This window comes from Dreissena polymorpha, chromosome 6 (genome assembly GCF_020536995.1).
Source record: "Dreissena polymorpha isolate Duluth1 chromosome 6, UMN_Dpol_1.0, whole genome shotgun sequence".
NCBI classification, from domain to species: Eukaryota; Metazoa; Mollusca; class Bivalvia; order Myida; family Dreissenidae; genus Dreissena; species Dreissena polymorpha.
In genome coordinates, this window is record NC_068360.1 from 3,280,159 (window position 1) to 3,297,325 (window position 17,167).

At 35.7% G+C, this 17,167-nt stretch overlaps 2 protein-coding genes across 2 annotated transcripts in view; one reads left to right on the plus strand and one right to left on the minus strand.

Annotated features, from left to right (window-relative positions):
* The window catches only part of LOC127833219 (uncharacterized), a 1,273,891-nt gene that overhangs the window by 613,379 nt on the left and 643,345 nt on the right, over window positions 1-17,167 (minus strand). The window lies entirely within an intron of this gene.
* Window positions 1-17,167, plus strand: part of LOC127833218 (unconventional myosin-XVI-like) — a 179,130-nt gene that overhangs the window by 75,496 nt on the left and 86,467 nt on the right. Inside the window, exons 27-32 of the mRNA XM_052358375.1 lie at window positions 399-604; window positions 1,344-1,446; window positions 2,034-2,130; window positions 3,013-3,100; window positions 3,470-3,784; window positions 4,960-5,042. Coding sequence (XP_052214335.1) covers window positions 399-604; window positions 1,344-1,446; window positions 2,034-2,130; window positions 3,013-3,100; window positions 3,470-3,784; window positions 4,960-5,042 — 892 coding nt within the window. The remainder of the gene's footprint in view (window positions 1-398; window positions 605-1,343; window positions 1,447-2,033; window positions 2,131-3,012; window positions 3,101-3,469; window positions 3,785-4,959; window positions 5,043-17,167) is intronic.

Consider the following 17,167-nt stretch of genomic DNA (forward strand, 5'->3'; position numbering starts at 1 on the left):
CCTTGTTAAATTTTATTCTTGATTTTTTTCTGGAGAATTTTATTTCCAATGTTTACATTTATCAATATAAAGCATTTAATGACAAACTTCAAAACATGCCAAAATCTGTGAAAAGGCCCCTTTAACAGATAAAGTGTTAAGTCAATTGACATTTCATAACAAACAGCTTCAATGTTTGAAAGTCTTAACATTCGTTGCTAGAGTCAATTAATGTCATATTTCTTGACATAAATAGCTTGAGTGTCAGCTCAATGCAAATGGCTACACATTCTCTATTCTCTTTTTATTGCTCTGTTTTCTTTTGTTGTTATTGTGATTCATATGTATTTATTATTGCTGTGTTGTTTCTGACTATGAGCTGTATTTGTAAATTTTTTGTCCTATTCTTTATTTCACAGAACTCCCTGACGGACCTTATAAACAAGCTCCAGGTGGCAAAGCCTCATTTTGTGCGCTGTATAAAACCCAACACTAGCAAAGAGGCATTCAAATTCGTCCCCGACTACGTCCTGGCCCAGTTGCGATACACGGGTATCTCTGAGACTGTCAAGATACGGAAGTTTGGTTACGCTCTACGGGTGACGTACCACGAATTTCTTGTCAGGCGAGTACAATCTTGATTTCGATTCATGTAAAAACACTATTATTGGTTGGAAGTTCATTTTCGTTGATTATGTGGAATAACCAATCCATCAATTTAATACAAACTCATCAGAACATTTCCAAACCATACTCCTTTTTTTCCAAAACTCAGAAATCCACCATTAACATGTGAACAAAAAATGTTTTGTTTTTTTAAGCCACAAAATTTAATACAGACAAATAATTATACAAGATTTTACAATATATCTTCAGTTTTATTCACTTGGCCTTTATATAACTCCCGCAGATTTCTGTAAATCAAATTAAAAGGATTTTGATTGAAAAAATATTGTATTCAACATCCATCTGCATACATTTACAACTTTGCGTTCTGTCAGTATACTACATGTTCCTACTAAAAATTCATATTGTTTTCTCAGTTGTATTGAGATATTTGGAACCAGTTTTACTTTAAATGTATTGCGAATCACTGCTAAATGAGTGATAATTCTTTACACTATGGTATGTAATGCATAGTTGTATAAGATCAGTTAACCTTGGGTAACAGGCTATAACTGAAAAAATGTTGAAGAGTTATTGTCCCTGTTCTTAGGAGTGTGTCTCAAAGTCCTTTGTCAATATACGTGATTTTGTTTTTAATGTTTAAATTCTAAAAAAAGGTTTAAATTCTCAGAGCTAAAGTGTTTATATTGCTCATATTTTTGTATTCCTAACAAAACAAGTGCCTGTGTTTTTCGCAGGTATGCAGCAATAGTGGCGTGTAGCCTGCCTAGCTTCTGTCCGTCCAACAACCGACAGAAGTGTGAAATGGTTGTACTGCATCTGAAGCTGGAGAATGTGCAGGTGAACGGTCTTAGTCTTTATCTACTCAATTACAGTGTACCCTTCCTCACTCAGAAGAAAAGTGGAAATTGCTATATGCAAACCGCATAAAACGAGAATAGTCTGCGAATGACTCGCAGTCTGTTTAGTTGCTATGCTGTTTCTGCGCATCTCTACATAAGGGTTGGAAATGAAGGGTTTAAAACTTGAATCTAGTAAGAAAGGTCTTAAATTGGATTTGATTTTCTAAGTGACTACAAACATGTCAAAGGGAATATCAGTGGTAAAGGGTAAACTATAGTTCAAAAGTGCTATTTTGAATACTGATAATCCAATGGCCCTATCCCGTGTATGAAATTTTCTAGTTTTTGGGTAGAATGGTTTTGATGGTATATTATTCCTTTTTAAAAATAAAAGTGCTGTTATTGTTGGTAGTCTTCATGTTGTTAAATACATAAATTATGTATACAGGTATGTGACAAATACCATCGTACGCATTTATTATGAATGTCATTAATAAGTACATTACCAAAAAAGTAGATGCTGATATTCCAATTTGTATGTGTAACAAAAATATGTGACACACTTAGCTGTTGTTGTTGTTTCAGTTCGGGAAGACGAAGGTGTTTTTCAAGTTGGACCATGTGACCTTGTTAAACCAGAAGGCAGTGGAGTTGGAATATAAAGTGACCAAGGCACAGTCTGGTAGGTCAGGGGGAGAGAGTGTTTAACCTGAGTTTATTTGTTTGTTCTAACCACCAAAGCAGGCATTAATTTATTTTGACTTGCACCTCATACCATTTATGCTTTATTGCATTGCATTTCTGGATTAGAAAGCAACACAATTAAACCTACTGAGGGTACCCTTCCCCCAAGAGCATGGAAAGAAAAGCATGCAACTGACCTGCAGAATGTCATTTTAGGCTTTTTTCAGCATTAATGAATTGTTTTCTCTTAAATGATCCTATAGTGGCAGCATATCTGCTGGATCAATACAGATGATGCTATTATTTGTGATGCATTTGCCATCCAATGATGAAAAAGGCTGATTTCTTCACAGGTGGTTTTTAGAAACATGACAAAATATATAATGCACACGGGGAAGCAATTCTTGTCAGTCTTTATCGTCATTGAATGTCATTGTTTTTGTCAACTATTCACTTAATCAACTGCTTTTATAAAACACAATGGCGGATTATAACAACTATAACCAAACTTAACAGAAATGTTTCCTAGAAAGTCTGTTAACAAATAGTTTCAAAATCATTTTAATATCTAGAAAAATGTTCTTGTGGCAGAAATCAAAAAATAAAAAAGGAAATACTTTTTAAAATATTCTTGTCTAAGACTAAAGATGGACTTCAATTTAAAATTTCATACATAAAAACAATAAAAAATAATGATGGGAAACATTATCATTAAAAAAAATGTATGGAAATTTTACATTAGGATGACAGTTGCTGACAGTCTCAATAATTTGTAAGAAATAGTGTGAACATTTATCATACTATTCCAAAAGCTTATCATATATTAAAAATGTTTAAAAATTAAAGTTATTTTAAGATGTGATTTGTTGTTCAATTACAGTGGTTAGAGGTTTTCTTGGTAGACAAGTGTCTAAGAGGCTTTCTGTACAAAGGGAACAAGAGAGACAACTTGCACTGAAACAGGAAGAGTATGTTTTTGCATTACCTCCCTTTCAGTTAGTTCATAAAAATGTTTCACTTAAATTTTACATATACATATATATTTTATTATAATAAAAATGCTATGAAAATATAAGTCTGGCTCTAGAAAAACAGGGTATTAATGCATGTGCGTGAAATGTTGTCCCAGATAAGCCTGTGCAGTCTGCACAGACTAATCACTTTCTGATTATATTTTTTTAAAGGAAGTTTCTGCAAAACAACAATCCAGTCTAGGCGGAAATTTTTGTCCCAAACTGCACAGGCTAATCTGCACAAACATTAAGCCCCATTTTCTCGGATTAAGGCTCATGATAATTGACTATGGTAAGCATTTCTAAGTTAAACTTTCATTTCAGGATAAAGCAAATCACGAAGTCCCTGGAAGGACTAGATGATATCATCAGCGAATACGACACCGTCTTCATTTCCCCGGCCCCAGGAAAGGGTCAGCGACCTCCCCCACCAGCATCCAAGCCCCCGCCCAGTCGAGTTAGATCCCAGGTAACCACAGATACAGAATTCCCAGCACCACCGCCTCCCCTTGTACCTCCAGTGGCCATGGCGATGATGGAAGACATGTCCCATGTTGACCCTTACAGCCTGTATGATGATGCGGTATCTACAAATATACCAGGGATTGTGACTGCAGAGGTCACGCCTCAGCCAGCAAGGTATCTGAAATAGATTTTACTTTATATGATGTATAAACTTTAGGTAAGGATTTTTTTAACCAGGATTTTTAGTTAACCACGTGCTATATGAACTTATCTTATTTTTGGGCTTGACAGCCAAACTTACAAATCTTTAAACATCCCGGTTCAAAGCAAGTTAATAGGCATAATAGCATTGAACCAGCTTGTTGCTCTTTACTTATGTGTTTCAATCTGATATCATTTAACCTTTTTGAACATGTTCCAATATTATTGCATAAACTCTATCTATAATGCCCTCTGGTGGGGTGCAGAAACTTGACAAAAAGAGGGCTTGAACAGAAGAAATCGTGCATTAACAAGGCGATTTACGTGCGTTCAAGCCCTTTTGTGTTTTTCATATCCATAATCTGGTCCACACGCAGTTACTTCCCTTCTCCAGCCTTCAACAACGGCGTTCGACGACTTTCAAGCATAAATGGGGAACTGAATAAGCACCAGTTTCCTCATGCATGCAGAGATAATGGCAATGACTATTTCAATCCACTTTTCAACTTATACCATCTGCACTTACTTTAGACAACAGCTTTATTGTATTGGCAACTAAGTTAAGGTTATTTACTCAACACTTTCAAAAGACTATGCTGTAAATTTAAGTGATTATGTACCTTAAACGATCCTGCTGTAAATTCCAAAATAATTCCTCATATCTTAATTTGCGCGACTGCATTTCAACTTTGCATTAATCCACTGTTTAAACACATTTTAAATCGTAAACTGCCTATCCGAAGGTAAAGCCTCGTCATTTCGGATGATGACCGAGTGAGGCATATGTAAAACACAACCTTTTACTGTATTGAAATAATCGAATTATTTTGTCGATGTCGAATGAACAAAACATTGTTTTCAATGATATTTTAAATTATTTTGGTATGTGTGATTTGTTTATGCAATAATAGCGAAGATACACATTTTCTCGGACGTGATCATCTGCAGGCGCTCTCAAAATCCGTTCCTGCCCTCGTGCTGCGCACTTGGGCAGGAACGGATTTTTCGAGCGCCCGCAGATGATCATGCCCTCGAAAACGTGTATTATCCCTATATAATATCATTTTATATTTTTGGCATGATTATGCTTCTTCGTTATTTATATTTACCTAGTTGTGTTTTGACATATTTTGCATTTCTATCCAAAGGTTACCAATGTCAAGGTTAAATGAAGGGGAGACTACAGCAGACCTGTGTGATGATGCTGTTATTCTGAGGACTGCTTCGAAAGGTTAGACACCAAAAAAAATGTTACTGTAGGCAAAGATTAATTCCATTTACAAGGCTGCTGTCGGCAACTTAAAGAATATTTATGTTATTTAAGAATCCACATTATATTATTATGGCACAAGTCACCCAAAAATAATTCATTGCGTTTAGAAGGATGTCAGTTTTCGGTACAAATTGTAGAATAATTACCAAGATTTATTTGCAGATTTGTGCGAGACACAACACCGTCTCTAGTGTGTATAGAAACTTTATAATTGAGCTGTGCTGTTGGAAAAATGGGCTTAATGCATATGCATACAGTGTTGCGCAAGATTAGCCTGTGTGGTCTACAGGGGCTAATAATGGACAACACTTTACTCTTTAATGGATTTGTTGATTTAAAGAAAGTCAGCTTAGAGAAAATCCAATTTAGGTGTCCAGGGGTGGTATTCCAGAAACATCTTAAGTCATTTCTTAAAAATTTTCACTTAAGTTCAAAATTACAATGTTTTGTATTTATTTATTAGATAAGGAATCACATGTTTCTTATGGTATTCCTATCATAACATTGACATAATAATGTTATTTTGATGTAATTCTTGATGCCAAGCTATTGCAATAGGAAATGAAACACGTAAGAAAATTTTCCAATTTAAGGATAAGAATAAACTTTAACTTAAGATGCTTCTGGAATACGACCCCTGCACAAGTTATCTAGGACTACACTTTACTCACATGCATTCAGCCCAGCAGGGCTCAAATATATTGATGACCAGTTGTTTGCAAGATGTTCGTTAGAAACAATCAGTCAAGTATTTTGGGCAGGGATCATATTTTCCCGCAACATCAATCGGTCCGGATATAAAAGTATCCGAAAATGTGTATCCGAAATCATGACAAAATTCGTTAAAATATATTATATACCATTGATTTTGCCATTCATGAAGGTGGTATAATACATGTACAAGTAAAATTCCCTTAGGCATTTTTTTTTTTAAACAGAACGAGTTTTCTTAACTGGTTTTATCATTTGGTATTTCATTGTTGTTTTGTGTGCTGTTTTATCAGACTTTTTTCATCGTTGTCAATATTATTAATCTGTGTAAGTCTATACCGATGTTTTAAATTGTTGTCGACTCGATAATATCTTACAAACATGCACTGAACCTAACAAATGTCTGTGCGTAGGTTGGCTACTGACAACAACAAACCAAATGATTACGTGTGTGTAATTCAGAGTTTATTTACAGGTCCTACTGGCCTCTTCACGAGGTTATAGTAGCCCGACCTGCCCCTGTGACCTTTCAGGGGAGAAAGATTAATTTAGAGCCAAAGTAGGTCAAATTTACCCCGGCTTCCCGGGTATTTGCCAAAGAAATAATTAAGATCCAAATAGAACCAAATGATTACGAAATAATTTGTTGTCAAATAGTCCGATAGTTTAGATGCGTAGGGATTTAATCACGAAAGCGAAGCATTTGAAACCACGCATCTAATTTTCCGGTCGTGAGTTATTCAACAACAAAGTATAAAGTACACGAATTATTTCGATTCTAACACGGTTTTACTGAAGATTTATTCAATGTATATTATTTTTTTTGTGCACTATTTTATGTGAAGTTCCGGCCATAAAAATAACTTTCGGCTGTTCTGTCGATCAGATCCGCGACTTTCATTCATAATTATATTACCGGATTATTACGCTGGTGGAAAATGTATCATGTTTTGTTTAGTTACAGCGCGTGCATTCAGACGCGTCTTTTCGGATGCGTCTTTAATCCGCTGTTCACATTCTTGGTCTGACGTGCAATAAACCGGTCCTGACCGGTTTAGAGACTGTAGCGAATGGTTTATCACACCTAAACGAGATAAGAATGTCATTAGGGTGTGTTAGCATGTAGACTGTGTAATCAATTTCATGACATGGGAATTTTAATAGCAAACAGAATAGGACCGACTGTTTGGGATTTTCAATTGGTCTTTCATTAACCCAATCGGTCTAGGACCGACAAAACCGAAAAAAATATGATCCCTGATTTTGGGTATTGGGCTTTTACCTAGATAAGTCAGTGTAACATGGCTTGGCTTCATTTATAGAGAATTGTTCATGAGCTCAACAATGTTTTTACCAGTCTAGTGCCCTGTACTTAAACTCTTTAAGTAAAATAGACAATGAAGCTTGTACACCTAATGGTAATTATATAAAAAAATTGGTCTTACATGTAAAACAAATTTGGTTGGTTGTTAAATATGCTGTAAAAGCCATTTTGACAGTAGAATGGAAATTAGCTTTAACATTGGTCTTAAAGACAGAGAAACAATGTTCAATGTGGTGGTTAGACTTTCAACAGGTTTAAACATCCTAAGGCTTTGCATTGATCACTCCAATGTAGTGGTTAGCTTTTCAACATGTTAAAACCCTTAGGCTTTGCATTGATCATTCCATTGTGGTGGTTAGCCTTTCAAGTGGTTTAAATTACCTCAGCTTTTGAATTGATCACTCTAATGTGGTGGTTAGACTTTTAACTGGTTTAAACCCCCTAAGGCTTTGCTTTTATACTTTCCTATGTGGTTGTAAGCCTTTCAACTGGTTTAAACCACTTAAGGCTTTGCATTGATCATTCAAATGTGGAGATTAATTTTTCAAGTGGTTAAAATCTCTTATGCTTTGCATTGATCACTCCAATGTGGTGGTTCACCTTTTAAATTGTTTTAAACCCTCTAAGGCTTTGCATTGATCGCTCCAATAGGATGGTTAACCTTTCAACAGGTTTAAACCCTCTTAGGCTTTGCATTGATCACTCCAATAGAAGGGTTAACCTTTCAACAGGTTTAAACCCTCTAAAGCTTTGCATTGATCACTCCAATTGGATGGTTAACCTTTCAACAGGTTTAAACCCTCTAAGGCTTTGCATTGATCATTTCAATGTGGTGGTTAGACTTTCGAATGGTTTAAACCCCTAAGGCTTTGCATTGATCACTCAAATGTGGTGGTTAGCCTTTATGCAGGTTTAAACCCTCTAAGGCTTTGCATCGATCATTCCAATGTGGTAGACTTTCAACTGGTTTAAACCCCCAATGCTTTGAACCATCATTCCTATGAAGAGATTGATCCCTTTATCATATTAGTAGTTTGTATGTTTAGTTTTATATAATCCTTTTGTTGGCCTGTATTGCATAAGAAAAGGGGTTAGAAACAAGAGTTCATACCTTAATGTTTCTGGAGTTTTATCATTCTTAATTTGATGCACTTCTGAACAAAAATTGCTTCTTTTCTTCTTAATGTTTGAAGAGGTTATTATCATTGGAGTGTTTGAAACACTGGCAGATCAGTTTTATGCTTCTGGATATGCATGAGGGAAACTCAGTGCTCTGGTTTTGCATGCACGCTGAACATATGGCTTGTCAATAACACATTTATCCATGCATGTCATCAACTGTTTAAGGAATTTGTTAACAGATTAGTTAAAAATTTTTTTTGTTTTTTTAAGTATAACAGGTATGCAGCTGTCGCCAGGTGGTGAAAAGTGGTGTCAAATATTACAAGCATAACCAGCTGATGCTTATCTATACAAACAGATTTAATGTTAATACAAAGGAATATTAATAAGCTCTTTCTGGGGTTCCAGCCTGTTGCCTCTTTATCAGTGAAATGTTACAAATTATTTCATCATGGAACCTTACAATGATTCATCATTTTCTCAATTAAAACAGTTTATTACTTATAGGCAGAATATTATTTTTAACATTCTTTCAACTCATGCAATAAGTAATCTAAAATCATGCTTTAAGTGATCTAAAATCATGCATTCAGTGATCTATAATCATGCATTCTGTGATCTTAAATAATTGATTTAGTGATCTAAGATCATTTATTCAATGATATAAAATCATTCATTCAATCATCTAAAATCATTCATTCAGTGATCTAAAATCATACATTGAATGAATAAAATTATGAATTCAGTGATCTAAATCCATGCATTCATTAATCTTAAATTATGCATTCAGCGATCTAAATTCATGCATTAATTGATCTAAAATTTTGCATTCATTGATCTTAATTTATGCATTCATTGATATAAAATTATGCATTCAGTGATCTAAAATCAGTCATTCATTGATTTAATGTTATGCATTCAGTGATCTTAAATCATGCAGTCAGTGATCGAATATCATGCAGTCATTTATTAGCTCATCTATTTTTTGAGAAAAGAATATGAGCTATTGTCATCACCTTGGCGTCGGCGTCGGCGTCCGGTTAAGTTTTGCGTTTAGGTCCACTTTTCTCAGAAAGTATCAATGCTATTGCATTCAAACTTGGTACACTTACTTACTTTCATGAGGGGACTGGGCAGGCAAAGTTAGATAACTCTGGCGTGCATTTTGACAGAATTATGCGCCCTTTTATACATAAAAAATTGAAAATTTTGGTTAAGTTTTGTGTTTAGGTCCATTTTATTCCTTAAGTATCAAAGCTATTGCTTTCATACTTGCAACACTTACTAACTATCATAAGGGGACTGTGCAGGCAAAGTAATGTAACTCTGACTGGCATTTTGACAGAATTATGTGCCCTTTTTATACTTAGAAAATTGAAAATTTGGTTAAGTTTTGTGTTTAGGTCCACTTTATTCCTACAGTATCAAAGCTTTTGCTTTCATACTTGCAACACTTATTAACTATCATAAGGGGACTGTGCAGGCAAAGTTATGTAACTCTGACTGGCATTTGGACGGAATTATGGGCCCTTTATACATAGAAAATTGAAAATTTGGTTAAGTTTTGTGTTATGGTCCACTTGAGCCCTAAAGTATCATAGATATTGCTTTCATACTTGGAACACTCGCAAACTATCATAAGGGTACAGTAAAAGGACAAGTTGTCATTTTTACGGAATTATGGCTCTTTTTTGACTAAGTAACTTTGAATATATGGTTAAACTTTGTGTTTCGATACACTTTACTTCTAAAGTATCAAGGCTATTGCTTTCAAACTTCAAATACTTTCATGCTTTCATGAGGTTACTGTACCTGGCAAGTTGAATTTTACCTTGACCTTTGAATGACCTTGACTCTCAAGGTCAAATTATTAAATTTTGCTAAAATTGCCATAACTTCTTTATTTATGATTAGATTTGATTGATACTTTGACAAAACTACTCTTACCTGACATACCACAATAGACTCAATCCAACCCATCCCCCGTGCCCTCCCCCCCTCCCCCCCTCCCCCCGAATCCGCCCCCTAATTTTTTTTAATTTTGTTTTTAAGATCATTTCACAAATGACCAAATGACCACCACATCCTCACACTATACCCCCCCCACCCCCCCCCCCCAAATTTTTTTTTGAAACGTTAAAAAACACAAATATTTAATTTTATTTTTTATGTTTGAAATACCGTCCAACCATCACACCCAAGAATCCCCCCCCGAACCCCCCCCCCCCCAACCACTCCCCCGCTTTTTTTTTTTTTTTTTTTTTAGATCATCTCACAAATGACCACCACACCCTCACACTATACCCCCCACCCCACCCCCCCAATTTTTTTTTCTTGAAACGGTTAAAAAACACAAATATTTAATTTTATTATTATGCCCCCCTTCGAAGCAGAGGGGGTATATTGCTTTGCTCATGTCGGTCTGTCTGTCGGTCGGTCTGTCTGTCGGTCTGTCGGTCCGTCCACCAGGTGGTTGTCAGACGATAACTCAAGAAGGCTTGGGCCTAGGATCACGAAACTTCATAGGTACATTGATCATGACTCGCAGATGACCCCTATTGATTTTGAGGTCACTAGGTCAAAGGTCAAGGTCACGGTGACCCGAAATAGTAAAATGGTTTTTGGATGATAACTCAAGAACGCTTATGCCTAGGATCATGAAACTTGATAGGTAGATTGATCATGACTAGCAGATGACCTCTATTGATTTTCAGGTCACTAGGTCAAAGGTCAAGGTCACAGTGACCCGAAATAGTAAAATGGTTTCCGGATGATAATTCAAGAACGCTTATGCCTAGGATCATGAAACTTGATAGGTAGATTGATCATGACTAGCAGATGACCCCTATTGATTTTCAGGTCACTAGGTCAAAGGTCAAGGTCACGGTGACCCGAAATAGTAAAATGGTTTCCGGATGATAACTCAAGAACGCTTATGCCTAGGATCATGAAACTAGATAGGTTCATTGATCATGACTCGCAGATGACCCCTATTGATTTTGAGGTCACTAGATCAAAGGTCAAGGTCACGGTGACCCGAAATAGTAAAATGGTTTCCGGATAATAACTCAAGAACGCTTATGCCTAGGATCATGAAACTTGATAGGTACATTGATCATGACTGGCAGATGACCCCTATTGATTTTCAGGTCACTAGGTCAAAGGTCAAGGTCACAGTGACCCGAAATAGTAAAATGGTTTCCTGATGATAACTCAAGAAAGCTTATGGCTAGGATCGTGAAACTTCATAGGTACATTGATCATGACTCGCAGATTTTCAGGTCACTAGGTCAAAGGTCAAGGTCACAGTGACAAAAAACATATTACAAAATGGCTGTCACTACAACTGAGAGCCCATATGGGGGGCATGCATGTTTTACAAACAGCCCTTGTTTTATGTTTGAAATACTGTCCAACCATCGCACCCAAGAATCACCCCCCACCCCCCCCCCCCCCCACCCCCCGAATTTTTGTGTGTGCATTTTTTGCAATTTTTTTCGCATTTTTGGAAGATAATGTAATAAATGTCCACACCCCCACACTATACACCCCTCTTCACTCCACCCCTCCCTCCTTTGTGATTAAAAATGAGAGTCCCTTCACCTTTAAAATGAAAATAGATGAGCGGTCTGCACCCGCAAGGCGGTGCTCTTGTCTTAAATTTTGCATTCAGTGATCTAAAATTGTGCATTCAGTGATCTACAACAACAACAACAAAGGTTTATTGTGATATACAGGCCACCAGCCCCTGACACAAGTTATGGAACATAATTGCATATATACAAAAGCATGTGTGCACATAACATCATCAAGCATGAATCCGTTAAGAATAGCATTTTGGACAAGGTAGTTAAAGATAAGAACATGTAGCTACCCTACAACGTAAGTAACTCCTTTAGTCTATCTAAAGCAAGGTAAATATACGATGCTAGGTCCTTAATATAAGTTTCATTTTGACTTGACATTAATATATTAAATTTTATTACGTTGGGATTCATACGAAATTTATTCGGAACTAATCGTGCCCTTAGATCCTTAAACATTGGACAGATAATAACAAAATGATATTCCGTTTCAACTTGTTTTGAGTTACAAACTTTACAAATTCTTTCGTGTTTTGGGATATTATGATACAGGCCCCTTTCTAATTCAAGATCATGGTAACCTGATCTAAATTGCGATTAACAATGCCTGTATTTTTGTATGCATAGAATGTCAAGGTACCTCTCATGACTGTACGATGACTTTATATGTTTATACACACTCAGTTTTGGTGAATTGTTAATAGTTTTTCTCCATGATTGGATGTATTGGTCTCTTAAGACGCATCGTAAATAATTTTGTTTAAGAAAGTGCTTAAATGTGGAACATGAAAGTTGTTCCAAACGTATCCAAACCCGTTAATAATTAATTAATTGATCTAAAATCATTCATTCAATGATCTAAAATTATTCATTCAATAATCTAAAATCATTCATTCAGTGATCCAAAATTGCACCCCCAGCCGCGCGTTGGCACCCGTTATACGGTGCTCCTATTTATATCAATAGTAATTATTTATGCATGATATATGTTCTTTCTTAAACTTTTTTAAAATTGACAATTTTCAATCCTACGGAAGTCATTTAAACTTCACACATGATGCAGAATACAGGGTGAGTAATAATTCTTGCCATCTTGATGCACAGCACTTGAGCTGCACTTCCCCTACTCGGCCTCTCTTGGTAGATCATGAAACACAGTTATGTGACAAGAAAAACTGATGTTGATAATAGCTTTTTAGCAGATTAATGAGATCATCATATGCTTACTGGCCTCGGTATCATTTCAGTATTGAAAACATTTATCATTTGGCAAAATGTATGATTCAGAAATATATAACTGGTATTGATTTTGATGTTTAAATTGTTGTTTGTAAAGAATATACATGAAACATGATCAGAGCTATTTCTTTGCAATTCTTAAATGTTTTATGTTAGTTTCTATTTGTATCATAGCATAAAGAAACATTGCTTGGTTTTATGGCTGAAAATAAACCCAGTAGTGTTGTGATTTATGATGCTATGAAATGTTCTCACGTTAATTTACAATTACCCAGCTCAACAACGTAATGAACCTTTTGACCCTGAAAATGCTTTTTGAAGTGCAAAATAACATGTCATTGTGTTAGCTGGCTCATTGTACACCCCCATCATTGGGAAATAGACTGGTCCAAAGTGGATGCTGAAGTCATTATGGACCAGTCAAATGTCAATATTTTCACATAGCTTGTGGAAAGAAAAACATGAGATTGAAAAAAGGAACTGATTTGTGTATTTGTTTATAAATGTGAATTACAGGATAAATGTGACACTTCTCATTACGGATTTATTGAGTTGACTCAAAAGTGAAAACTCTTTTGGTTTGTATTTTATCTTTTGAGTACTATTTTTGCTTTTGGTTGAAAAGAACAAATTGTCGTCTGCATTTGGGTTTCTTTGTGATGGAGTGTACCAGCTTCATGCAATATTGATCTGTGTCCTCAGACCCTTTATTTCTGTTGATATTATTGATTTAACAACACAGTTTTAGAAAATGTAAACAGTAGTGTATCAGCACTTTAGAGATGTCTTTTTGTTAATCCAAGTTGATTTTTATTCATTATTTCAAAGTAACACAGACTTTGAAAGAACTGTCGTTGAAACCTTAGAAAATTAACAGTTTTAAATGTTGACTTAGTTCTTGTTTATTGCCTATTTTTAGATTATATTATCATAAATAAAGTAAGTTATATCTGTCATAGTCAGAAATTAATAATGACGCCTGCTTTATGCTAAGAACCATATAAATGCAAATTGTATTGGATATCGTAGAATTCCATTTAACAAGTTTAGTTGAATACTGCTATCTTTTCCAGGCATGAAAATCAATGCCATTTGTGTTATTGGTATTAACATGTTATATATTGTTTAATGATGACTGTGAGTTTTTTGTCTGCATTTAAAAAAACATGGTGGATCCCACTAAAAACAGATAATGTCCATTCCAACTTTGATGTTCACATACCACCAATGTTATTGAAAACAATTAATCAATTTATGTCAGAACATTGGTACCCTGTATACATGCAAACTGTGGTTTATAAGCAGGGACACAACCGGTTATTAAAACGTTAAACTGGTTAACATACATGTATAATAGTATTATAGAAGCTGCAGCCCTTGTTAATTTCATAAAGTACCAGATGGGGCTGACTTGCTAACCAACAATAATGGCTTAAGGGGTAATCAATATAATGGAAAAAGAAATATGCAAATTCATCATCAACAGTTGAGCAGGTCTGAATGGGAAGTGATCTGGCTAGCTAGTTAGTTATTTGGAAGACTGAAGCCACTCTATTTTGCAAATAAATAAAGTGATTTTCATTCAGTATTATGAAAATTAATTTAGTATCCTTTATTGACCCCTACAACCGATTTTTTTTTTTAAATACCTGATAAAAAAGCACAAGAGCAGTAAATGTCCTCTTACTGACAACTATTGTGATGATTTTTATACGCCCGTCTATGACGGGACGTATTATGGTATACCCCGCGTCCGTCTGTCCGTCCGTCCGTCTGTCCGTCCGTATGTCTGTTAATGTCGTACGCTACGTCAAATATCCTTCGATGGATTTTTTTCAAATTTCAACACAATCTTAATATTGATAAACCCTGATCCCCTTTCGTTTTTGACGGAATTCTGAATTGTCGTTCCAGAGTTATGGGACTTTGTTCGTCAAAATTTCGTTATTTCATTGAATGTCCTACTGTAGCTATATAAAAATGTTAAAGTTGTTATAACTTTGGTATGCTTGGACCTAGAGTCTTGAAACTTGACATGAAGGTTGGCCAGAACTAGTAAGTAACCCCTGGACATTTCAAGGTCATTCATTTGAAGGTCAAGGTCACTGTGACCTTGAATGTAAAAATGTTAAAGTTCTTATTTCATGTTATAACTTTGGTATGCTTGTACCTAGAGTCTTCAAACTTGAAATAAAGATTGGCCAGTACTAGAAGATGACCACTGGTCATTTCAATGTCATTCATTTGAAGGTCAAGGTCACTGTGACCTTAAATGTTAAAATTGTTATAACTTTGGTATGCTTGGACATAGAGTCTTCAAACTTGACATGAAGGTTTGCAAGCACACTTAGATGACCACTGGTCATTTCAAGGTCATTCATTCTAAGGTCAAGGTCACACAAGGTCACTGTGACCTTAAATGTTAAAATGTTAAAATTGTTATAACTTTGGTATGCTTGGACATAGAGTCTTAAAACTTGACATGAAGGTTTGCAAGCACACTTAGATGACCACTGGTCATTTCAAGGTCATTCATTCTAAGGTCAAGGTCACTGTGACCTTAAATGTTATTGTTGTTCATGTATCCTACCGTAGCTCAAATATCCCCCGATGGATTTTTTATACGCCCGTCTATGACGGGACGTATTATGGTATACCCCACGTCCGTCTCTCCGTCCGTCCGTCCGTCCGTCTGTTAATGTCGTACGCTACGTCAAATATCCTTTGACAGATTTTCTTCAAATTTTAACACAATCTTAATATTGATAAACCCTGATCCCCTTTCGTTTTTGACGGAATTCTGAATTGTCGTTCCAGAGTTATGGGACTTTGTTCGTCAAAATTTCGTGATTTCATTGAATGTCCTACTGTAGCTCAAATATCCTTCGATGGATTTTTTTCAAATTTCAACACAATCTTAATATTGATAAACCCTGATCCCCTTTCGTTTTTGACGGAATTCTGAATTGTAGTTCCAGAGTTATGGGACCTTGTTCTTCAAAATTTCGTGATTTCCATGCTCATGTACTTATAAAATAAACCATGTATTCAAATACAAATAAACTGAAGTAAAAAAATGATTCAAAGGGTTATTTATTACCTTACTACTTCATTGGCGAACGACGGGCGTATCATGCGCTCATGGCGCAGCTTTTATTACTTTTTATTCTGTGATCTGTAACAAATAAATATAGAAATTTGGTGATTCTTAATTTGCTAATCAATGCCTATGACACTTTTACAAAAGATTGTAATTATTGTATTGCAACTGAAGGGTTTGGTGAATTCAGCCAGATTTGTATGTTGATTGTACATAACACTATTGTATTGCATAACTAAAGGGTTTGGTGAATGCAGCCGGATTTGTATGTTTATTGTACATAACACGTGCAGGGAATTAATTATCAAGTATACCAGACCTGAGAAAACTGTACAAATGTTAATTAGCCAACTGTTTGTTGATATTTGCTGCCACCATGCATCCATTAATAGTGTATTTGACACCCAAGAAATGAAATAGTAGTCGCCCTAAGTGGGTGGTTGACATTGAAACAGTTGTGTTCTTGAAGGGTGTTGTTGATTGATTGTCAGTTACATAAAGAGTTCCAACAACATTCTGTGAGATTTTGTCAGCACTAGCTAGAACACGATTTTTAGTTGTTTGCTTGCGAACAACTAATGTTAGTGTGGTGCGTTGCAAGTCGGTCTGCTCTTAACTATGCTAAGAACGAAAAACACTGCATGATGAGACTGCCTGTTTATACTTCACGACTCTGTGGTACACTGCAGACTGCGAGTGTGTGTATGTAATCAATAGTGTTTAACAGCTTGTGCGATGACATTGGCCAGTTTGTCATTGAAATCTGTACATAACAACTGCTGCAGGGAAAACGGGGCTTAATGCATGTCAAATAAGTGGTGATCCAGATTAGCCTGTGCACACTGACTAGCCTGTGCAATGCACACAAGCTAATCAAGGACGAGACTTTCTGATTTTATGGCGTTTTACGTTTAAAGAGAGTCTCTGGTACTGGGGTGACAATAAATGCATATGCATTAAGCCCTGTATTCCCAAAATGAAGTTTAAATTATCTTTTCTATTA